At 33.5% G+C, this 26,558-nt stretch overlaps 1 protein-coding gene across 4 annotated transcripts in view; it reads right to left on the reverse strand.

Moving 5' to 3' along the window:
• The window catches only part of GSK3B (glycogen synthase kinase 3 beta), a 219,520-nt gene that overhangs the window by 57,212 nt on the left and 135,750 nt on the right, over positions 1-26,558 (reverse strand). For all 4 annotated transcript variants that reach the window (XM_037158775.2, XM_037158777.2, XM_037158776.2 and 1 more), the window contains 4 exons: positions 24,641-24,751; positions 17,790-17,920; positions 14,018-14,124; positions 9,670-9,767 (listed from right to left, as the gene is read on the reverse strand). In XM_037158775.2, the coding sequence (XP_037014670.1) occupies positions 9,670-9,767; positions 14,018-14,124; positions 17,790-17,920; positions 24,641-24,751 (447 nt within the window). The remainder of the gene's footprint in view (positions 1-9,669; positions 9,768-14,017; positions 14,125-17,789; positions 17,921-24,640; positions 24,752-26,558) is intronic.

Below are 26,558 nucleotides of genomic sequence, written 5' to 3' on the forward strand. Positions count from 1 at the left end.
AGAATATAAGCATCCATATAGTCATTGCAGTGTTACAGACAACAGCCAAGATTTGGAAGCAACCCAAGTGTCCATCAATAGATGAGTGGTTACAAAAGCCTTGTTACATTTATGCAATGGAATACTCCTTGGCCCCAAGAAGAAGAAAATTTCACTGATTGTGATAGAATGGATGGACCTGGAGAACATTATGCGAAGTGAAATAAGTGAGTCAGAGAAAGACAAAGAGAATATGATTTCACTTATTTCTGCAATCTAATGAACAAACTGATGTAATGAGCAAAATAGAGAGAGCAGGCTCATAGAGAGCAGGCTGACAGGTCTGGGGAGCTAGGGGGTGGGATAGGAAGTTTGAGGGACCAAGCAAAAAAGAAAAAGGATTCATGGACACGAACAGCTATGTGGTGACTGAAGGGAGGTGGGTAGCGTAGGTGGAGGTGGAAAAGGGTATAAAGGGGTTTAAATGGTAATGGAAAAAATACAATAAAATTCTATTTCCTTGGAGACATCGGAATTAAAGTAAATGTTGACATCTTAATGCATGATAATATATTAATGAGTCTGTTAAGATATATTAATCTGATTAAAGAGCAATTATCTGTGATAAAAATAAAAACTATCAAAGTTGAAGCACGGATGTAAAAAAAAAGGGCTAGAAAAAATGTGTACATGTGACTGAAATCCGAAAAGAGGGGTTTGGAGGAACAGATGCACAAAAATTATCTTGTAAAAATTCAACAAAAGGCTCAATGACTGCCAAGCAGTATAAATTAAAAAATATCACACCAAACCACAACCAACCAATAAAAGCTACTGATAAATGGCAAATCTTTCCCAAACAAAAAGAGACATATTACATATAGGTACCTTATAACAATAAAAATAACAGCTGAATTCTTATTAGATACAATGCAAACCAAAATAAAACAGATACCTTTCTAAAGAATAAAAGAAAAGCTGGAAACTACAAGATCCTATATCCAGTAAAAAATGTCTTTCAAAAAACATTATTAGGCAAAGAAAAGCTCATTGAGTTTGTTGCAAGGAGATTTACACTTCAGGAAAGTACTGCAGAATGAAAGGATTCCAAATGGACATTCATATCTATACAGAGGTATAAAGACCACCAAAAAAGGTAGCTACGTGAGTAAATGTATGACATTTCCCTCTTGCTTTTAAATTTTTTAGAAGTATTTCAAGTACTGTAAAGGTACTATAGAAGTAAAATACGACAACAATAGTATAGTACAATGGACAGGAAGGGAAAATGGAACTCTTGTTCTAAGGTTCTTACTCTATATGTAAAGGGATATAGTTATTTGTAGATTACAATAAAGGTGCTAATTTTCAATCTTAGAACAACCTCTAATAAATGAAAGGAAAAACAGCTGATGGGAATAGGGGAGTAATAAAGTATAAAGTGGGCCAAATATACTGTGATGGAAGATGATTTGACTTTGGGTGGTGGGCACACAATGCAATATACAGATCATGTATCATAGAAATGTACACCTGAAATCTGTATGACTCTATTAACCAATGCCACCTCCCCATAAATTTAATTGAAAAGGTCAATAGGGAAAATTTTAAAAATACCCATTATATCCATAAGGTGGCAGTAAAGGGGAAAATGGAATAAAAAGGAAAATATCAAGGTGTAATACTTAAACCCAACTATATTAATAATTACAATGAACGTAAATGGTCTTAAATGCTCCAATTAAAAGGCAGAAACTGTCAGACTCAATTAAGAAAAGACCTAAATATATACTGACATAAGAAATGAACTTTAAATATAAAGACTCATAGGTATGGATGCAGAAAGATATACCATACACTCATCGTAAGAAAGATGGAGTGAATGAATGCAGACTTTAGGACAGGGAATTGAACATAAAGAGGGACATTTCCTAATGATAAAAGTGATTTTAAGACTAAACTTAAAATCTTGATGAATACCATGTGTTGGGGAGAACGTAGAACACTTAAACTCTCATATGTTGCTGACAGGAGTGGAAAAATAGTAAAAGTGCTTTGGAGAACATTTTGGTAATTTCTTATAACATTAACATACACTTATCATATCACTAGTAAAATATTTTAGTCCTAGTTCTTTATTGAAGAGAAATATAAACATAAATATGTGCCTGCAAAAATACTTGTAAACATTCATGCAGCTTTGCTCATAAGTAGCAAAGACCAGAAACAAGTCAAATGTCCATTCATAGGTGAATGGATAAAGTGTGGTACATATAACAGAGCGTAATTCAGCATAAAGTGGAATAAGTGATAAAAGCAACAACATGGATAAATACAAAAAATATGATCTTAAACAAAACAAAAAACAGATACAAAAGAAACATATGATTCCACTCATATGAAATTCTAGAATAGGGAAAACTAATCTGTAGTGACAGAAAACAGACCGATGGTCACCAGAGACAGAAGATGGGAGACTGGTTTTTAAGGGGCATGAAAAGGAGGATGAACTATTCTGGTTTATCTGTGACTATGCATGCAAATCCCTCAGTTCTGGGCACACTGGGATGTCTTGGTCATGCAGGCTGAACACAAACATTTTTGGAGCGATGGAAATGTTTTCTTTCAATCTTGACAGGATGGTAGTTATATATGTTGGTCAAAACTCATTAAACTGTACATTTACAGTGGCCACATTTTATTTCACATAAATTACATCTCTATGAAGTTAATTTAAGAAGGAAAACAACAGGCTATTATGTAATTTGTGATGCCTTTACTACATTAAATAGAACCAGATGTTTATCCTTCTTATTTTAAGGCTAGCATTAAAAATATCAGTTTATCAAATCCTAAAAGATATGACCTAAGGTGCAAAAGAATGTAAGAATGCAAAGAAACAACTGAAAATCATTTAAAACATTTTTTCAGCCTCTTGCTCATTCAGATGTGTGTGAGGTGAAAGTGCCACACTACACTGGAGTGAGGAAGGGACTCAAGAAAGGGTTCTGGAAGGAGAGGCAAGAGTTGATTTTATTTTAAGGAATCTAGGAAGCAAATGAGTTAGAAGCACATTCTGCACACTAGGTACGAAGCGGGGAAACAGTAGCATGTAGATAACTGTTAACAGCTGAGTAGTAACAGAGAATAAAAACAGTATAATAGATGAACAGCAAACTTAAAGGTTGAAGAGGATTATAAACAGCAAAGATTCTAAATGCATCAATACCACAAACATAAGACATTTATACAGACTATCCTATTCTACTTTTGAGTACACCTTTGGGTTTTACATTAGGTTTTTTATTAAGTACAGAGTATATTCCTACCTGAATTACTCCAGCTAAATTATATAAGCCTGAAACCTCTGAAATAGTGTATTTGTAGCTCTTCATTGTATGAACAAAAAAGGATGTTTGATGTGGACCTCATCGTTTTATACACAAAAGAAATTTTAGGGTTCTCTTGAATTTAAAAAATGGAAAACTCATTTTTTTCAAAACTCTTAAACTAAGGATATACTTTAAAAATCTTACTTCTGGATGCCCGAAAACATCCTGAATTCCTCTATGACTTATAGTGGGGGTCCCCAAATCCCAGGGCCCCTACCGGTCTGCAAGCAGAGCTCACCCAAGCTCTGCCTCCTGTCTCTCCATCCCACCCCACCCCATCCACAGTCTCTGTCGTCCCCCCACCCCTGTCCACCTGCCCCCCATTCCAGAGTGGGGGAGTGAAACTCATCTGAGCTCCAGTCTGTGGGGCTAAAAAGGTTGAGACTGCTGACTTGTAGAAAATGAAACTGTACAAATGTTTTATGTACTTTTCTGTAAGTATGATATCTCACACAATTTTTAAACAAGGGCAGGGATCTGTTAAAATCATCATGCCATTGGCAACAGTGTATTTTCAATCATTTATCAATGAGAATAAGACCTTTCTACTTATTGCAAAAATTAAACAAACAAACAAATGCATCTATTCTTTGGTCCACCATCCTAGATCATGGGGTTGGGGGGTGATATGGGTAGAAAAACAAAAAGAATCAGCGATCAGCTTGTACTCCCTTTTGGGGATGCTGTTCATCCCTTATGCTTAAATTAATCATTTAATGTGTACCAGTCCCATTAGCACTTGTTTTAGTATTTTTTTCTTCATTTAGTTACCAACTTACCAAGACACTGAATAATATCAAATCAGGAATTTATTTCTTAAAAGAAATAAAACAAAGCCAAGAATCTGACAAAAACTATGAAACAAACACAAGTACTTCTTTCACAGCCTTGCTTTTTTAATAGTTCAACACCAGAGGTCGCCAAACTTTGGCAATCCAACTACATGTAGTCAAAGCTTAACCATTATAATCTAACCTAATCTAGGATTAGGTTACCAGGTCACTGGGGGGACCTGGCCTGCAACCTAGGCATGTGCCCTGACTGAGAGAATCAAACCAGTGGCCCTCTGGTTCGCAGCCCGCACTCAATCCACTGAGCTACACCAGCCAGGGCATGAAAAGATGTAGTTTTTCCACAGTTACCATAATTCCTATATATATATAGGAAACAATATATATATATTGTTTTTTAAATCAGTATCACAGAATAGTAAAAAGTGAAAAATCCTCTCCTTCACTTTTCCCCTTGATACCTCTACTCTTCACTGCTAACCACCCCCCTTTTTTTCTATTGACAGGCTTCATAAGAAATGAAGTGTATCTACTTAGCTGTAATAACAATCAAAAGATTATTTGGATATTGTTGTTTACTATCCAATTTCTTCAAGTTTCTGCTAGAGATAAGGTTTTATAGTGCTTAGCCATGTAAGCTAGGTAAATAACATAAAAGTTGAGTAATTATTGCTGAGAAAATTGAACAGTAGTTTAGAAAAGTTGTTTCATAAGAAAAATTGGTAACTTTAATAATAATTGGTAACTCATAATAATTTCATTACTGCAAGTAATTTAAGTAGCTATATGTTTGTCATGTTTTTCTAAGAGACACATCTAAATTTAAAAAGCTAGTTACTCTTGCATCATGATGCAATGGTCAAATTATTATTAAGCATAAGTAAATGTTCATGGACAAATTAAAGCATATCTCTAGAAACATTAATGCATTTAAAACGTTAAATTCAAAAAATAAATAAATTAATTAAATAAAACTTGAAATTCTATAAAAATGGTTGGTTTCCCCAAACTTTAACTCTAGTCTGAAGCTTCCTCACTTGAACTTTATGTTATAAAATCTGGAGAGGGAAAAGAAACTATCAGCAAAACCTCTAGCATTCCCAGGCCTGTAACTTCCTAGATTGTTTCCACTTAAATTCATCTGTGGAATTTGGGGGGCACTGAAATAATGTATCACTCTACTTTCAAGATATTCTCAGAATCAATGATGTAATTAAGAATATAATTACATAATAGAATCTAGGCAGTCATTAAAAATCACTTTTAATATCAAAATATACTTCATGTGAGAAATGCAAATAATTATTTTGTAAAAAAAATCTACAAAACAGATGGCATTTTCATTTAAACATACATATGATATGCACAGGCAGGTATATAAAAATATTTATAGAAGTTATTTTTCATGATGTGCCAGAACAGTAATTACTTTTGTTCTTCATAATTGTTTTTCGTTTTCTCAGTCTTATCTATTGAGCACATAAAATTATAAAATATAAAATTATTTTAAAAGCAACTGTCATTAAAAAATACACTTTCCCTACGCATTCAAGACTCTCTTTTCTAAATAATCCCACTGTTGTGACTGATGGCAAAGACACCAAATGAGACAATGCTATGTTACTAAACCTGTGTTTGTAAAATTCCTGGTACAGGTTCTCCCGAAACGTTTAATTTTTTTTTACCAGGTATCTCAAACCGTATCAGGTAATTCTTGAGATTATTTTAATATGTTAAGAAAAAAATTAAGAAAACATTCTTACCTTATTAGAAGTCCCTAATAGAATTTCTTTGTACAAATGCTTTGATATTCAAGTATTTTTTGCATATTCATAGACTATCAACATAGTGAAATGCTGATCTGATAATCCTCCGTATGAAATAAATTTCAGAAAATGAAGTGTTGTCCATGCTTAAAAATGTTCTTTCATGACCTTCAATTCTGTTGTGCTTTATATTTTTATTCTAAATATTTTGTAAAAACCTTTTAAAAATGAACTGTGGGTAAGATTTTTTAAAAAATATTTTATTTATTTACTTTTAGAGAGGAGTGCGGGGGAGAAAGAGAGGGAGAGAAACACCAATGAGTGATTGCCTCTTGAATGTCCTCTACTGGGGGACCTGGCTGGCAACCCAGGCATGTGTACTGACTGGGAAGAGAACTGGCGGACCCTTTAGTTTGCAGTCCAGTACTCAATCCACTGAGCCACACCAGGGAGCAAAATCCTTCTTATTAGAGGAAAGAGAAGGAAAACATTAAAAAGGTTAATTAGAATAAGACAAAGTTAACTCAGTTTATAAAACTGTTAGTCATGCTGTAAATATTGGAATAGACATATGAGCCAATAAACTTATGAACAACACATATAAAAAAAAATCACACTAACTTTTCTTATTAATTCCCAGATAATTCCAAATTCATGAGTAAACAATGGTCTAGCAGCTTAACTCAACTTAAATATTGCTTAAAAATATTTTGGTACCTTTGGATATTAAAACATAAAATACAAGAAAGTCCCCTCTTGGAAAGTTTTTATAATAAGGCAAGTCTTCTGCATGTAAAATTCATTAGGTTTCCTATATTATTGTTTATTTTTTTCGCATAAACTCAGTTCACAGAGAAGAGTTATCTGTTTTAGCGGGTGGGCGTAATAGCTACCTCCAGATACTTCACAGGAATCCCCATGAGGTTTTCAAAGGAGAAATGGAAAGAGAGCAGGAAAAAAATCCCAGACTAACGTGGATCTCCCAGTTACTCATGACTATAATCTCAAAACAATTAAGAATTGAATTGGGGACCTATGAGGCCATCTTTCATAGAAAATCAAATCAATTCTTGAAGTCCTGATTAGAAGTAATGACAGTATGTTTAAAAAAGAAGATGTCTAATAACATTTAACTCTGAAAACTAACGCGCAATTTCTCTTTTCTGACTTACAACTTAAACCAGGAAACCTAGAACAGTTAAATCAGAATTAGTTATGAATTTTCTTTCCATGAAACATCATCGATACTCGATATTTAAAGAACAGATATACAGAATCAATAAGATCTAGAGCTATATTAAAGGCACCTACACACACAGCCCCTACAATGTTTACTGATCTCTAAGCAATACAGACAGACAGACAGACAAACACACACACTCCCCACAACACAATGTCTATAACCTCAACGTAATATATAGCTTCAGGTCACCAAATAGATGGTAAACCAGAATGGATATTTCATCTGTCCTGGGGAGCCATACTTAGGACCAAGAAGCTGGATATTCCAAAGTGTCCTGGGGTGCGAATTCCATCATCTCACATCACTTTCAAAATATTTACAGACGGTGACTTAGAACTATAGTAGGGTGATGATTATATTCCTTACATATATAAATACATGACAAGAAAACACAAACAAAAAAAGAGTGTTGAATTATCAATAACCAACTGATAGTTTCTACTAAAATCTATTAAATAAGCACAAACCAGTATTAGCTAAAAAAACTAAATTACAAGGACTGGACAAAAAGTAGGGAAAAGCTCTGGACATAAAGATTTAATTAATAGACAGGATAGCAAGCATGAGATGTCAATTTATCACAGAAGGGCACTTAGCTTCCAGAGCAATTTCATTTGCATTATGTATTAATTGATTAAAATTAATGGCAATTCTTAACTTGAATGAATAGAGAACTACAAGATTCAAATAAGCTAAATATATATGACAAAAGAATGGCAATATGCCCAAAGAACTGTACTGGGAGTTCATCAAATGAAAGCCTAGGGAGAGAAGAAATGCTAAATGCACTAGAGCAGGGGTCAGGAAATTATGCCCCAATCTCTGTTTTTGTAGGACCCATGAACTCAGAATTGACTTTACAGATAATCATTTGCAATCAGTTTGATGTCAGTGAACACTAACTTTAATCCCAATTAAATGTTAGAGCCTTCAAAAGAACTCTATTCAACTAATTAGTAGTGTCTCACAAAAAAATTGTACTTAGTTGTTATAATATTTTGAACTTCATCAATTAAAAAATCTGTGAAAATTTTCTCTTGTTATATATCTCTATGATTTGCAGTTTATCCCACAAAGCCCAAAATATTTTATTGAATCCTTTATGGAAAAAGTTGGCCAATTCTTGTATGAGAATATTAATTTTAATAATGGAGAGTACACAGGTTTTTAGGAAGTAAAAATATCAAGATATTTGATTTTAGATCTGACTGTAATTGGGAATCAGGAAGGAAGTAGATCTGTCTAACAAAGTTTAAAGGTTCAATTTGAAATTAAAAGATAGTTACCAAGAAAAAAAAAAAAGAAAAAAGAAAAAAGAAAAAGACTGCAAATACCATAGCGGTCTCAGGTACAAACCATAAGAAATTATACAAATAGCCAAGAAGATTCTTGAATATACACTGATCTTTTCAACTACACTTGCATACACTGATATCTAACAAAACTGTCTTATCAAAAGTAACTTTTTTATGGATTGAAGTACAACGATTTTAAAGTAACTTAAACACAGTCCTGTATACAACTGGTAAAAGCTACCAAGGAGAAATGGTTCTACACAATAGAAGTAAATTCAAGCTGTGTAGACACAAAACGGACTGCATCCCAATGTAGCAATCGAATGGCTGGAAACATTCAAGAAAACACTGGAAAACTATCTTTTAGGAATGCAACTAAGAAGGTGCATGCATTGCATGAAGAGTACTGGACTATATAACCTCTAAAGATTTTTAACTTTTCACTTCTATGACACATTTGGAAAATCAAGAATAAAGTTCACCTGGCTGGTATGGCTCAGTGGATTGAGTGCCAGCCTGAGAACCAAAAGGTTGCTGGTTTGATTCTCAGTCAGGGCACATGCCTGGGCTGCAGGCCAGGTTTCTAGTAGGGGGCATATGAGAGGCAACCGCACACTGCTGTTTCTCTCCCTTATCCCCGCCCCTCCCAAAATAAATAAATAAATAAATAAAATCTTTAAAAAGTCCAAAAGATACTAGTTTGGCTTTGGCCAAACTGTAACCCTAGAATGAACCAATCTAGTGGTCTAAATATATAGAATTTTAGATTTTTTTTAAAGGTGGGGAATTCTATAAGAGCTCATCTATTAAGACCTTTTAGAAATTACATTTAAAAATCACAATTATAATCTCACACCTAGCTGTTCTTAAGAGACAATATTAATTCCAAGATAATATTTTGAATCTGGTGTTGTTAATAAAAGTATCAAGAGACTTAATAACTAAAATTATATTAAACCTGAGTCAAAATTTTGCTTCTATCAGTGGTCTCATAAATGTAGATATATAAAAAATGGCTTTTCTGAGACATAAAAACAGAAGAATAACTCAATTAGAACTTGAAAGGCCATGTTCTTACATTTCCTCTATAGCTGAACTTGCTATGTGATCTTGGCTCATTTTCTCCATTTTAAAAGTTTTTCCTAGGTATGTATATGATAGCAACAAAATTCCTTCCAGTTCAAAATTTCAATTAAACCTCACCTTGATTATTTCTACCAACTGATCCACACCACTGTCCCCTGGAAATATTGGTTGTCCTAGTAACAGCTCAGCCAGCACACAGCCTGCAGACCATACATCTGAAAAGAAAACAAATGCTTATTAATATGTGTAGTTTAAGTTGGTGTGAAAAATATTTGTATACATTTTCTAATTTTACTTTGATCACAGAATAAGTATCACAGGAAAAAGACTGCACAATCTAGGAAAGAGAAAGAAATCAAATGATTGCTAATAAATTTTAGTTTTTTTTAAAAATCCTCACTAAATCCCTTTATTGATGATTTTGGTGTGAGGAGGTTGGGGGGAGAAAGAGGGAGGAGGGAGAGACAGAGAGAAAGACTGAATGCTTGCATCCTGTATAGGCCCCGACTGGGGATCGAACTGGCCACCTAGGTGTGTGCCCTGACTGGGAATCGAACCTGCAACCTTTTGGTGTATGGGATGATGCTCCAACCAACTGAGCCAATCAGCCAAAGAGGACCCTAATGCATTTTATTTTTTTAAATTTATTTTTAAATTTTAAAAATGTTTATTGATTCTAGAGAGGACGGGGGTAAAGGGGGGGGAAGAGGGGAGGAGGGGACGGGGAAGAGAAAGAGAGTGAGCGAGCACGCCATCCACCAGCTGCCTCCCATATGTGCCCCAACGAGGGATCAAACCCCCAATCTTTTTTGGTATATGAGGCAACACTCCAACCACACTGGCCAGGGCAGCCCTAATACATTTTAAAATTAAGTGTTAAACTTACTAAAGAGGAATCAAAGCCAATAATAAAATACTCTAATAAAAGGTAACATCTATTTGTTACCAAATATCAAGTGTTCAAGTCTTCAACAATCAAGACAGGGAATTACAGTAGCAAAACATAGGCATGATTTACTACTTATCGTACTTAAAAATAAGGTAAGGTAACACAATCTCTTCGCATTAGCAGAGTAGCATCAATTTAGGATTCAATGTCTTATACAGAGCTTTAAGCCAATGCAAATTCTGAGAAAAAAATTTTAGGACTTTAAATGGTTGACTTTTATGTTGTAATATCGACAGAAAAAAATGTGCTTAACTATATTACCATTTTTAATGTAAAGACAGAAGAATATACTTTATTTTACAAGTGAAAAATAATTACTTTTAAAGTGAAAACAATTCCTGAGGAAAAAAACTGTCAAAATATTAATAAATTAATAAACAATTTAAAGCATACATTCTGGCTCACCCCCAAAAAGTCCTGGTTTAAATCTATTGCCCTGGAATAATTACTGATAGCATTTACTTTCTCTTTTAAAAGTATTATCAAATTAGAAGATGAATTACACGGTCACTGTATTTATAGGCCATCATTAAGTCTCCCTGCAAGGAAAAGTTAATTTTCAGTTTCTGAATGTCTGAGATTGCTGGATTTTATATGAACCAACAATGAAGTGCTTTATAGAGATGAACGAAAATCACTGCTGAGCTTTCCCATCTACCAGCAGAGCAGGGAAAAAGAATAGTAAAATGGTATGGGGACAACAAATAATTTATGAGGTCTGATGGGTTGTGAAGAGGGATTAGAATCCCTCCTCCAGTGACTACTTTTTACTAACCAAGAAAAATAACACAAAATTCATTAAAGAACTTTAAGTTGATTTTATACAGTTCCAAGTAATGACAACCAAGACACTTATTTTGCCAACAGATAAAAAAAGCCCTCCTTGATGTATTAGGTCATTGTCAAATGAAGCAAATATGAAAACCTGCTAGAAAATCTTCACTTTACTCAAAACCTATAGCAATCTAACTCTTAAAATCAATTAGAAAAATGTATCCCTATTAATATAAACGTTTTATTTTGATCCAGGTTTAAAAATATCCTTTACCTAGCTTAATTAGATAAAAGGTAATATGCACTCAATTCTTTCCTCTATAACAGAATAATTCATCTCAAAAAAACAAGGCTAAAAATTTGCAGGATAATAATTACATTTTCATTTAAAAAATTATGGGAAACACTTTCTTAGGCAGGATTCAAGGAGTACTATTGCTTAGTGGTTGCCATAGAAGAGTAAGTCAACAGATTCAGGTGACAATTATACTAGTGGTCTTCAATACATTTTAACTCAGGCAAATTATTAAAACCAAGAAATTTGTCATTCACTTTTTGGCAGACACCAAAATCTCTCCTGTTCTTACTTCACAGGACAAATGAATGATATTCTCCAAAAAGAATAAAATAGAACAGAAGACATAAGAAAATAAGTGCTTTGGCACACTGAATTTTCTGTTTGTTTGGAGTTTAAGCCAAAATAGTATCCTGTTTCATACTTTAATTCATGGTAAAAGCAACGTTGCAAGACCATCTAGTTTAACAAACTTACTTCACATGTAAGGAAATTAAGGCACAATAATGTTCAGTGATTTGTCCAAGGTATAGCTACTGAATAGTAAATGTAGGCCTGGATCCCAACTTCAATTCCCAATCAAGAGACAACTGACTTGAATCATTGCCTATCATTATAGAATAACTAACTGTTTCTTCAAGGGTCTGTAAGCTCCATTCCTCATCTTAAACAAGTTATTTGTCTCAGTCTATCATTTCTTAGTAAGACAATATAATCAGAGCCATAAGTCTTAGAGCTGTGGTTTTATCCAAATATGACAATAATCTAGCCAGAACCAACTAGCTTTCACTTCAAACATCATTTAAAATATTTCTAAAATGTACCTGTATTAGTACACTTCTAAAAAACCTTTGTTTTTGTCTGTTTACAGATATTCCAGAGTGTTAAGAGGCAAGTGTCCCAAGTATGAAAAGGGAGGCCAAATCTAGACTTGTTAGGGTTTAAAAGGCCCAAGAGTTAAATCAGTGGCATATGGTGAGTCCTAAGCCTGTACAAGTGAGAATCTGGCTTTAGCCATGCTAGAATGGCGCTGGAAAACAGGTACCCAAAACATCCAGAGAACTGGTTCCTAATAAAAAGAACAGGCTATGCTATCTTTTCTGTGAGAAGATTCCAAGGAACTGGTAGGCACATGGACATGTACAGAGGTAAATACACTCTTCCGAGGTTCAAAGGTTTATATAAAGATTCCTTAATTCACAGGTGGCAGACACAATATCCTTTTCATTATTTCTAATGTGTTCCTTAACATGTCATATAATGCAGCCATGACGAAACTTTGAGCATTACATATACCACACAAACACACAATTATACTCTCTGTTCTTCAGTGCCACAGGTCTCAAGTGTGGTCTACAGAGCCCTGGCTCCTCTGGACCTTTTTAGAGTTCCTGAAGGGCAAAGTCTACTTTCATATGAACACTAATACGTTGTTACCTGCCTTTCACTGTGTTCACATTTGCACAGGTGGTGCAAAAGAAATGGTGGGTGAAACTGCTGGCCCCTTGGCATTTTGCCCTTTGGCATTATAAAATTGGTAGTGTATTTCTGTTTAGTGGTCTTTGTTAATATCTTTGTTATAGAGAATTTCTACTTATATCAAAAGACAAAAATTATCCAAGTTCTGTTTTTTCTTAGTTTTCTGTTACTAAAATTTGGGGGGTTTTGTTGTTTGTTTTTCTTGGTATTTGTATGCTTTTGTTTCTGTTTTTGGAATAAAGAATTATCTTCAAAAACAATTTATAACAATAAAGTAATTTTGACCTCCACTTGCACCTAGCCTAAAGTTGCACCTACTTTCTTAACTTCCTGTTCACGTCCAGCTTATACTGAGTCTACTCCTACTACTAGGCAAAATAGGATAGAAGAGGAATTCAGTTACTGAAGCCAAGTATCTCTATTCAACTCATCACTATAGATCTTTCATAAAGACTTCTAAAAAGTCAGAATATTTTCAAAGATCTGAATTAAAATTAAATAACTAATTGAAACAGCATGGTAGGAAAGTCAACAATATGCTCATCATTGTACTCTTCTTCATAAACTCAATGAATGCAAATCCTGCAACTGTTGATAAAGCTCAGAAGTGAGTATTTCAGGACAATTTTTTAAAAAAAGAAAAGGAAAGTATACTTAGGATTTACTTGAAAGTTTAAGTTAAAAACAGATGTAATCATAAAGAAATCACACAGTCATAAAGAAATAACTTTATTATTTATTTGGAAAAATCCAAGAAACCGAACAGAATAGTAAATATATTTTAAATTCTAAAAGGTAAAATTTAAAATAGTGTACCCATTTTTGCACATCAATCTTTAAGAAAAAACATTTTAAGGTATATTCATCTTTATAGTATTTAAGTGAAAGTACAAATTAGTAATACTAAACTACTAAAAACAAGATTCAATGAATAGTTACAAGTCATTATATTCAGATTCAGTACTCACCTATACTAGAGGTATAATCAGTGGCTCCAAAGATCAACTCTGGTGCCCTATAGTACCGAGAACAGATATATGAAACATTGGGTTCTCCTCGGACCAGCTGCTTTGCACTAACAAAAACAAAGAACAGAAAAATTTTAAAACGAAATCTAAACCTTGAAAGAATCTAAACTGCTCACAAAATTAAATGCTTATCTAAGATTCATGTAATTCTATTTATACAACATATGAAAAATATCAATCATAACTATCTCTGAAAAAAGAAACAATTTTAGCATGACATTAATTTTAAAAATAACAGTAATTTTTAGACTTCATCTGTCAACTATTACCTAAGGAAAAGAGATAAATAGTCATAGAAGGATATGCTGAATTTCTTCTGATCCTCTCTGTTCCCTAAATACCACCTCTAAAATACAAAGAAAGGTCAGAAAAGAGGTAGCTGTCCTCACCAAAAAACACAGTAATAGGATATAATGTAAAAATGAACACTTTTTACCCAATTTTTTTTTAAGGGTAAGAAACTGGCCACTCCTTTATAATTTGACTTTTGACTAGAAATATCCCAAAGACTTACAGACCCAATCTATTTTTCTACCATTTTAGTCAATTTATAAACTAACTGAATATCCAATACCCAATAAAAAAGAAAAGCTCAGTCCTTTAGGGCAGAGATTAGTCATAGCCTATAAATTTTAACTGTTGTCCTGAGTTTAATTACATTCTCTTAATCCAATTTCCTTCCAAATGCGCAATATACAATACTTTAAACTTTATTAAGTAAATTAAAATTAGTTTCAAGATATCCCCCAAGATAACTTGAAGACATGCTGAAATAAACTATTGTAGAAGCTAACTATTTTAGTATACAATAATTACAAAGACAAATACAGGAAATGAATACAAACAAAATTAAAGTTGAGCAACAAGAAAAGGTAAGAAAATTTTGAGGTAAAGGTACAGGAAAATCAGAGTAGGGATAGATGAAAGTGGTCACAAAGGTTTCAAAGTTTGGGCTTTCTTTTTCTTTCATTTATTTGTGGTCAATGATAACTCTGACTTTAACCTATTCTTCCTTCACCCCAAGTTTTGGAGGTTGAAGGCAGTTTATTTTTTTACATTCTCCACAAGTACTGACACACAGCAACCATTTTATAAATTAATAAATATTATAATCCCTGGTTTTAGGCTGCATGAAAATTATGGCACTTTTCAGCATTAACTGCTAAAACCTTTCACCTTATGAAGAACTTTTTTTTTAAACTAACAAGACAAGATTCTAATTATATAGTCAGAAATTTACTAGAAGATAAAAAAAATAATACTGGAAACTCTATAGCCTATAGATTTTTTTTTATCCTTACCTGAAAACATGCTTATTGATTTTAGGGGGGGGGGAATGGAGGGAGAGAAACGCTAATGTGAGAAGGAAACACTGATCGGTTGCTTCTTGCACATGCCCTGACCAGGGACCAAACGGCAACCTAGGTATGCACCCTAACCAGGATTAAACCCATGACCTTTCCTTTTACAGGATGATGTAGCTTGTAGATTCCTTCACTACTTGGTGGAATTACCTCTTTCTCTTTAGGTGAGGCTGGCTGTAACTTCCGGCCCTTTGAGGGTGAGAGCATCTAATACAGTAAAGAAAGCCCAACCAACCATTCACCTAGTTCCAGGCCCTATTTCATTTAGTAAAGAATTAATCAACAAAACAAATAAGCAAACAAAATATAACCAGAGACAATAAAATTAGGAACAAACTGACAGTAACCAGAGGGGAACAAACTGACAGTAACCACAGGTGAAGGCAGGAAAATGGGGAGGGGTTTTTAGGATATCTATAAAGGACACATGGACAACACCAAAGGTGGGTAGGATCGAGGGTGGGAAGTGGGAATGGCTGGGGTGGGGGGAGTGGAGAGGGAAATGGAGATGACTGTACTTGAACAACAATAAAACAAAACAAAACAAGAATTACTAATAAGAGAGTCATACTGTTTTTTTCAAGTCATCATCAACCTGGCACTAAGCATCTAAAGTATATCCAAAACTCTACTTGTCCAAACCAACTGTTAAAAACAAAAAAGCCAACTTTTAAATCAGAGCTATTAAAAATGAGATATTACAAATGAAATCCCTATTCTAAATACATTAAAACAAAGTATTTATTGGTTCTAGAACCAATGTAATGGTTCTATGTACCAATGTAATGAATGACAGCAACAGTGTTGACACTACCGTGGTGAGGATAACCTCTATTAAACTTGATGTCTCATAGTCTGTTTATAGTCCCTACCAATCAGTCACTCTCAGGAGGGAAGACACTGCATAAAAATACAACATGATTTGGGCAGTTTGTCCTACATATAATTAATAATAGTACTGCTTTGTTTCAACTATCAAATTAGTTTTGATTTAATATCCTACATCCTTTCTCATAGTTGAAGGGATAGAGGTACAGCCTGCAGGATGGAATGGATCTTGGTAATAGGTGTCTGAAATTAGGAAACTGTAAAAAGGGAATGATCTGAAAAAGGACATTCTTATAAGACTAAGAAGAATTAACTCATGGCAGAGCAGATGTGTTTGCTAAGACTCTCTGAAAAGACAGCCTGTGTGAAATATATCCTGGATTAAATCTCAACTTTAAACCCAGGGTTGATATAAAAATATTACAAAGAGCTGGGAATAAAGGTGTAAGCAGGTGTGGGTCAATATCTATAAAGAGCCTAGTTAAAAAGTAAAAATTTGTGAAAATGAAAAAAACTGGAGAGATTTCAAGTTATGTGGAGAAGTCTTAGGGACTGAGAGGAATGTGGTTACTCCAGACGATTACACCAGAGAGGAGGCCGAAGATTAACTGCCTGAATTACATGGGGATATAGGTTTGACTTCACATTGAAATGTTAGATTGGAGAGGCACGAGATGCTGAACATTATGGAGATGGAAAGGATGAAGTCTTATTACACAATATATTACATCAAGGAATGAGTTTAAGAAAACAGAAAGTGCACTGAAATTGAAGGAAAGAACAGAGAATAAGAGACTACATTATAAGAAAAGGAAGAAAATACGGCTACTATACCTTTTATCTCATCTCTACCCTGAGGTTAACTATCAATTTTAAATGATACAAAGTGACATATAATAGTCAATATTTTTAAAAAATTAGTCCTTACTGAAAAAAGAATATATACACATAGTAAAAATTCAAACCATACAAAAGTACAATCAGTGAAAAAATTTTCTACCTCAACTATACTCCCAGTTTCCCTTCCAGGAGCAATCAACGTCATGGAATGATTATGTATCATTCTAGAAATAAGCCATGTATATACTTGTATATATATGACTATACTGATCTTGATCTTGCTTCTTAAATTTAGAATTTCTTATAGATCATTCCTTTTCAATTCAGAGAGAGACACCTCATGCCATAATTTATCTGGTCATTCTCCTACTGACAGACATTTATTTATAAACAATGCTATGATAAAAATCCCTATACATATACTATTTTGTAAATGTGTATTTCTAAGGGAATAATTTCCAGGAGTTAAGTTGCTGGATGAAAGATTATATACATTTATAATTCTGACAAAATCTACCAAAACTACCCTCCTGAGAAGCTGCACTATTTTATATTCCCTGAATGACAACTACAGTATTTTTAGGCTGTCATTATAAAAGAAATATATTTTTTAAAAAGCATATGGGTGAAAGGGTAAGGTAGGAGAGGAGGGAAGGGAGAAGAAAAGAGAGCTAGCTTACCTTCCAAAGTCACAGAGTTTTAAGACAGCTGTATCAGGGTCCAACAAGAGGTTCTGTGGTTTAATATCCCGATGGCAGATTCCAAAGGAATGAATATAGGCTAAACTTCGAAACAGCTGATACATATATAACTGAAATAAATAGTAAAAATTAATTAAATACTTTCTATCCCAAATAATCAAAATCCTTAAACAGAAAAGTAACAGATTTTCAGAACATAATAGGTGAAATGCTGGAGATTATTAGCACTCAATCTTCCTTTAATAAGTCTCATGTCATTTCTATGCTAATTAGCTAATTAAAGTTTCAATCATGTATTATATTTACACCGTCCTTTAATAACTTATAAAGGATGCTTTATAATGTGCCTTGCAATTTTTTATTTTACTAACACTGTACAACAAACCTGCTAATGTTTTTTCCCAAACAGATAAAAAGCCCAGCCCTGGCTGGTGTAGCTCAGTGGATCGAGCGCGGGCCTGTAAACCAGAGGATTGCGGTTCAATTCCCAGTCAGGGCATATGCCTGGGTTGCAGGCCAGTTCCCAGCAGGGGACCCATGAGAGACAACCATACATTGATATTTCTCTCCCTCTCTCCTTCCCTTCCCCTCTAGAGATAAAGAAATAAAATTTATTTTAAAAAACTAAAAAAAAAAAAAAAAACCCTAAAAAAAAGCCTAGAGGTTTTCCAAATCATGTGACTAATAAGTAACAAAGTATAGACTAAAAGACAAGTATTCAGTTTAAGTTATCATTCTTTAAGAGTATTTGCAGCTTTATCTTCAGAATAACAATTTTCTTAGATCTCAGTTTCAAAGTTTACTGAGACAGAGGCATGGAAAAATTCTACATAAACTGAGAAAATCTGTAATCAATGATCAATCAAGATATCAGTAATCCTGTTAATGGAATCATTACACTTATACACTTTGAAAAAGACTTCAAAGTGCCATTTAAAAACAGATCCTAGCGACTACTGATGTCAACTTAAAAGAATATTTATTTCAATTGTATTAGGTGAAAAGCAGTAAGAAATTGGGTCTGAATGGAAGAAAGAATGAGACTCTTGACTGGGGAGGAGAGGGACTTTATGAAGAAAGTGAGTCCAGTTGACTCTTGAAAACAAACATGGGCTTGAACTGCATAGGCCCACTTATACGTGTATTTCTTCAACAATATATTGAACAATCTTTTGGAGATTTCCTTACTACTGTGAAGCAATCATGTCAATTACTCTAGGGTACCATAAAGCTATCACACTGCTGCTGCTTTGTTATCAGTGCATGAATTGTTATAACCGTAAACATACTGAATTTTTTTCATATATTTTTAATTTTTATGCCTAATGTTAGTAATACATATAATATTTAACGTTTTGGATCATACAAGAAAATAATGATATAGGTACTGAAAGATGACATATCAGATGATAAATCTTAAACTTAAGTATCAATAAATACAGTACTTTTATTTATTTTCCTTATAATTTTCTTATTAACATTTTTTCTCTAGCTTACTTTGTTGAAAGAATACAGTATATAAAACATATAACATACAAAATATGTATTAATCAACTATTTCTGTTATCAGTGAGGCTTCCAGTCAACAGTAGGCTATTAGTAGTTAAGTTCTGGTGTGTGGGGAGGTGTGGGGGTGTGTCTAAAGTTAGAGGTAAATTTTTATCTCGGGTTGGGGGGGGGTCACTGTCACCTTTTACACTTGCATTAAAGGGTCAACTATGTATCTTAAATCTTCTGTTTACTCCAGGGTCCACATTCTGGTTCACTTCAAATTTTTTTGACTACTCACCTTCTGACCTCTACCCCAAAGTTATATACACCATGCAAAGAGTTTTTGAAGTGATTCAAACCAAAGATACTAGTGGCTTGGTTAAAAAAAAAACACAGCAAAAACCAAAAAAGACAATTAAAGGTCAGACAAAGCATTGTCATAAGGCCGGACCATATTTAGAGGTTAATGTTAAGATTTAGTTAATTAAATTTAACATGAAATCTATTTTCCTTCACACAGGAATCATGAAAAATGGAAACAGGTGAATTTCAGTACATCCTTAACATTATATTGAACTGAAGCTGAAACAGTTTAAGCCTTCTTTAAAAGGAAGTATGATATAAAATGTATAGATAAGATCTTCAATTAGGTCAGTATTTTGCCACCAAAGTTAGAATTAAGTAATTCAGGTATCCATAAAACTTTCTAAAAACTTCCTAATTCTAATATTGTACCATTGTTCACAGAGTCAGTCTCCAAGTCCTAAAGCTTACTCTCAGAGTTCTAAGAGTTTAATTCTCTGCCACTATGAAAATAATCCCCCATAAGAAACTGAATTCACAGACATTAATTTACTAAAGGGGAGACTTTATTAACCTGTGTCAAGACACTGATGTGTAGGTCAGCAAGAATCAGTTAGAAAAATGTTTTCTTTGCTAAAAATGTTTAAGGGTTTAAATGAGGTTAAGGGGTCTTTTTATTATATTCATTCATCTGAAAGATCTACTCTATCTCCATTCTCTCCACTTTATTTTTTGAAAAGTCAAGATAAAGAATGAAATATGCAATTTTATAACTTTGTTGTTTGACCCTGCAAAAGTGTTTTGTAGGATAATTGAGAGGCTCGCTACACTAGAAAGATAACAGTAACAAGAAACAACAACTGATCATTTGACATGCACTATTCTAAGTGCTTTGCATGCACTATTTCATTTAATATTATGTAATAGGTACTATTATTATTTCCATTTTATACATAAAATAACTGAGGCACATAGGTTAAGCCATCTGTCCAATAACACATACTCAATATTCTGTGGTGGTTTGGGTAAGTATGCCTCTTTTAATTATAATTTCTTTATTTTGTCATGTTCTTACTCTATTAACTAAAAGTACAAAAATATTAAATATTAAATAGCTTGATCACTAAGTAAAAGACTAGAATGATAAACTCTTACAAAGTCAGATATTTAGGCACATTTTGAAACCTGAGATCTGCTTAACATGTACATGTCAAACCAAGCATTTCACTTTTTGTTTATTTAGTAATTGCAGTCACTCTGTGAGATCCACATTTATCCTAATTTTTATGAGAGATAATTGAGGCCCAATGAACAGTTTGAACACAATTTAAACCCAGTTACAGAATTATCAAATCTAACTCAAGTCCAATGTCCTCCCCCTCGCCTCTATGTTACTAAACCTGTTTGAAACAAATAATGGAATAAAAATTTTGTTCCTGATTCACAAAAACACATCCAGTTCTGTTATGTACACAGACCCTGTTGTTAAATGTCTTTCCAATTTAAAAAAATTCAAGACCACAACGATGATTTGCCAGGCATCTGTTTTAGAACTGTATTTGAAAACCCACTTAATTATGAAAGATGTTCATCAGAAAAGCAAAGGTGCTCAAAAGCTTAACTTAAATAGAACTATCGTTAACTACAAAGTGACCAGTACTATAAAAGGGGTGAAGAAAGAGGTTTGAAGCAATAAACTCACAGAACGTACACAACTCCCCCAGCAAACAGGACAGTCACAAAAAACTGCAGTTGCATTTTGATACCATGTATGCCATATAAGTTCTTATTAGATGATGAGGTCCATGAAAGCAAAAGTTACATATATTTATCAATTTTATTTCCATCTCCTAATCTAAGATTTTTTCACCAAAATACTTTCATAAAACTATATAGAATAAGTCAGTGAGATCAGCTAATCAATTCCAAACAAATTTTTTATCTTTTTGGATCCTTAAACACAAACATGGGTTTGTGTTCTGAAAGAATAATGTCCAGGGCCAATAGCTCTGACTCTGGAAGGACTGTGGTTATATAAAAGAACCATTTTTTTTCCACAAGGGGAGAAAGGGAATGTTAGATCTTTCTTTGAATGCCAACTTCAGTGTGTATAATAATATTATTTTTTAAAAGTACAGATTCCAAAGATCTCATCCAAATATATGCAGTCACAAAAACAGATGAGCACAAAACTCTTCACTACATTATGGGGAATAGCAATAAAAAAAAAAACTGAAGGGAAAAACAATATGTCCTTATAATAGGTGACTAGTTGAATAAATTAGGATATAGCCATACAATAGAATAATATACAACCATAAAAAGACAAAACAGCTCTGTACGTACATATCTATCTACCTACCCTATAGAGTGAGCTCTAGAATATATATATTTTAAGATTTTATGTATGAATGGATGGATGGATGGATGGATTTATTTTTTAGAGACATGGAAAGGGGAGGAGAAAGAGAAGGACAGAAACACCAATGTGGGAGAGAAACATCAATCGGCTGCTTCTCATTCACACCCGAACAGAGGACCACACCTGTGACTCAGTGAACTTTTGCTCTGTGGCATGATGCCAATCCATTTGAATCACACCAGTCAGGGCCAGAATATATTTTCAATTAATAATATTATTATTAAAACAATACTTAACATATTAAAAATTAAATATACTCAATTGAATATATTTTCTTTTTTTAAATATTTTATTTATTTATCTTTGGAAGGAGAGAGGGAGAGAAACATCAATGTATGGTTGCCTTTCGTGCGTCCCCTGCTGGGAACTGGCCTGCAGGGAACTGGTCTGCAACCCAGGCATGTGCCCTGACTGGGAATCGAACCGCTATTGTCTGGTTCGCAGGCCTGTGCTCAATCCACTGAGCTACACCAGCCAGGGCTTCTCTGGTTCAATTGAATATATTTTCAATTAAAAAGTAGAGGAAATGTATATATTATGTAACCATTTACATAAAAAGAAGATGGGGAGATAAAACAATTATACACATTTGCTAACTTAAAATGTAAACACAACTCTGGGGGAGGGAAGTAAGAGGGTAGAGGAAACAAAGATAAAGGCTAAACTTCTTTAACTATACATACCTTGTTTTATAGATTCTATTTTTAGAACTATGTAAATATTTTCTATTTTGATGTAAATTAACTTTAAAATTTTTTAAACACAATCTACAATAAAAGTAAAGTTAAACAAAGCTTAGTGAGGCACAATCAAAGAAAGAAATTATTCAATGTTTCTTTAAAGTAGAGAAATGTGACCATTCATCTTAATGGGATATATTGTGGGGAAAAAAGAGCTGCAAAAAGATCTTAACTATTTTCATCTGGTATTGGTAGTGTTGGTATTGTTATCCTAAGACTGTTGTATGTAAACAGTACGGTATACAACAAGTAAGTAATTATACTGTCATTGAAAAAATGGAATTTTTAGTGTTAGAGAAAGGAAATACAGATGGAAGATTGTTAAACCTTCTGATATTTAATTAGAAATATCAACATGAACTCATAGTGTATTAATCTTTGGGATGAATAAAAGATACATTTTTACCTCTGAAAAAGTTATCCACACATTTCCTACCTCTGTCTATGAAAAAGACCTAAAAACAGTAGGTCTTGCAATCCTGTGGCAAGTAGCACCCCTAACATCCAGACTGTGGCCTTTAAATACCACTTCACACTAAAAGAGTAAATTCGCCTTGAAAAAAAGGCTCATTCCAAGTCTGAGAAAGAAATGTAAAAGATGAAACTAGAGCATGATCATACTAGAAAGAAAGCTATCAAAGATAATAAGACTTGTGTAAGAAGCTTTAAAACAAACTCTACAACAAAAAAACATATCCCATTGGTCACCTTTGGAAGATACCAATAAATTATTATAAATTTTGGTAAGTAAAGGGAAATAATTACATATATGTCCTGTCTTATATAAACTATTCCTTAGGGTAATGAAATAGTTGACATGGAAAAGGGTCCATTTATGAAACTATACTAGCTTATGAGGTAAAAAGGAATACAACATTATCATTTTATAACTGTTAATGAATTAATGGGTTTAGGCAATTACCACCAATGAAAACAGACATCACAGAAAGAAAGACATTATGTTCCTCCTTAGGAAAGCACTCAACACTATATATAAGTAGTCTTGATTCCTATCACCAATTTATAGGAAATGCAGAGGAGAGCAGTACACTACAGTGTAGCATAGTGATCTAAGCAGTAAAATCCAGACCAAGTAACTGTAGATCAAATGACCCAGTCTCTTTAATAACAGAGTTGTGAAAGAGAGAGAGAAAGGGGGAAAGAAATTAGAGATTAAAAGAAACATTAAGAAGCATATCTGGCAATTGTAATATATGCACCTTTATTGGATCCCAATTCTAACAAAGGAATTAAAAAACTATATAAAACATATTGAAAATATAAATAGCAATCAGATATTTAATCAGAATTGTGCTAGACAAATTCTTAGCCATTCTGTCATGAGTTCTATCAAATAAACAAGATGACATTGGTACTAGGTACCACAAATTAAATAACACATTAGATAGAGTCTATGTATATTAAATATTATCAAAAGTTTAAACTTTAGCTACAAACACAATATATCTACAATGGCAATAAAACACTGAATTTGATCATACTAACAACAATATGTTATAATTGCATATGATATGCTTACTCTAATTTCAGTCTGTGGCACAATAAGTACATCAGAATTGTTTTTTTAAAAGGTGTGCTATGCCTAGCAAAATTAGTCTACAACTGTCTGTGAAAAAGTTCACTTGTCAGAAAAATCACAAGTATCTTTAATACCTGAGTTATGACAGTTTAAAAGGTAAAGATTTCACACTTTAAAACTGTACAAGAATTTAATGAAGCTCCAGCAATGCCTACGTTGAAGATTTTCCCTTTTAGGATTAGATACAATACTACAGTTACAACACACCTAGCCCTTTCTCTGGCTCATGGATCATGAACTTGGTTAAATGGGAAACTGCTCCAGTTTTACATACCTTGACATAGATCACAGGAAGCGTCTGTTTGGCTCGACTATAGTGTCTGGCAACTCTGTATACTGTTTCCGGAACATAGTCCAGCACCAGATTAAGATAGACCTCATCTTTCTGAAAAAGTTTATTAAAAAAAAAAAAACAAAACAAGATTAGAAACTAGTCTTTAAATTCAAATTAGAGTAAATGCTCTTTACATTCACTTATTTGGATTAAAAAGAATGAACACTTCTGTGTTTAATTTTAATTATACAAAATTAAATTAGAACATAACCATAATAATAAAAACAAACTATTATACCTTTCCAGCACTATTAAGATTCCTAACCATATTTAAACTATTATTTAGGGTATATGGTTTTAAAGGTTATCACCTATCACAAAAATTCATATTTTCTAGAAAAGGTGTCATAGTAGTAAAGTGATTAGTGAATTGGGAGCTGAAATAGTTGCATTACTGGCCTAGCTCAGCTCCTAACTGATGGGCACAAGTCACTTAAATCTTTCTAGGCTTTAGTTTCTTCAACTACAATATGAAAAGTTGGACTAGATGTTCTTGAAAATTTCTCTAACCTCTACAAAAAGATTCTATGGTTATCTGATAGTCTATACTTAGTAGAACAACCACTTGTCTTCCACAATTAACTGAAAGAAAAAAAATAACTTATAAGGCAGCAAGTTACCATACTCACAGGTATTAAGGTATTATTGCAGGTCACATGTTTAAATATCCATTCTCAGCAGCATAAAGACACCAATCCAAGATCATTGGAGAGAAAGAAGGGAATTTCAACTAAGTACCAATCAGGAAAGAAGAACAGAGAGCTACCCTTACCCTGAACACGTGAACAATAGTAGAGAAGTAAACTAAAGCAGAAAACAAAGTTGAGAATCACTGTGTTCAAATCTGGAATTGGCTACTGAGTGGGAAAATCTGCAGTTAAACAAACTTTCACAATCTTCCCAATTCAAAATCATCTTATCTACCACACTGATGTGAAGATTTCAATTTTCAGTGTTTACTGAGTATTCACTATATGTCAGTAACCACTGCAAAGGAAGTAAGGGTACAGGTAAAAAAAAAAAAAAGATGATACATCTAAACTGAGTACGAAAGGAGCATTTCAGGCAGAAAGAAAACCAGGTGGGGTCAAAGATCAAAGAGCACAGCAGAGCTCAGAAAACATTTTAGTGAGACAACATACCACTGACCTTATCACCTTTTTTCACTATCCTTCACTCTCTCATGTTCTCCTCTCTTCCCTTTACATCCAGTTTAAATTTCACGGTCTGTCATTACCCTCATTTTATAACATAGGGATCTGTAAACAAAGCAGTCATGCTACCTGGTTTTGTAGGGTCTTATGGGAATACAGTGATGCTCATTCACTTAAGTATTATCCATGGCTAGTTTTGAGCTACAATGACAGACTTGAGCAGTTGTGACAGACAGACCATATAGCCTACAATACCAAAAAATATTTACTACATGACCCTTTATGAAAAAGCTTGCGCAATTGGCTCTAATATACACCCTCCTCTTATGCCCTACTTGTTTGATAAACCAGAACCCTGGTTAAGTCAAGCTTTCCATACATTCTCTACCTGTAATCAACAGATGAACATGGCTGAAAACCTAGAACTAGGTTTAATGTGACTGATCTCACATTAAATTAATCTTCATGGAATTCAATCAGCCCAGTAGTACCACTACATTTGCCTAGTCTATTCACTTTTTCTTGTCTTTTTTTCAAAGATTTTATTTAAAATTTTAAATATATTTTATTGATTATGCCATTACGGCTGTCCCATTTCCCTTCATTCCCCTCCACCCTGCACACCCACTCCCCCAACATTCCTCCCCTTTAGTTCATGTCCATGTGTCATAAGTTCTTTAGCTTCCACATTTCCTACACTACTC

Source organism: Artibeus jamaicensis, unplaced genomic scaffold, assembly GCF_021234435.1.
Source record: "Artibeus jamaicensis isolate MK-2021 breed Jamaican fruit bat unplaced genomic scaffold, CSHL_Jam_final contig_3126, whole genome shotgun sequence".
Taxonomy (NCBI): Eukaryota; Metazoa; Chordata; class Mammalia; order Chiroptera; family Phyllostomidae; genus Artibeus; species Artibeus jamaicensis.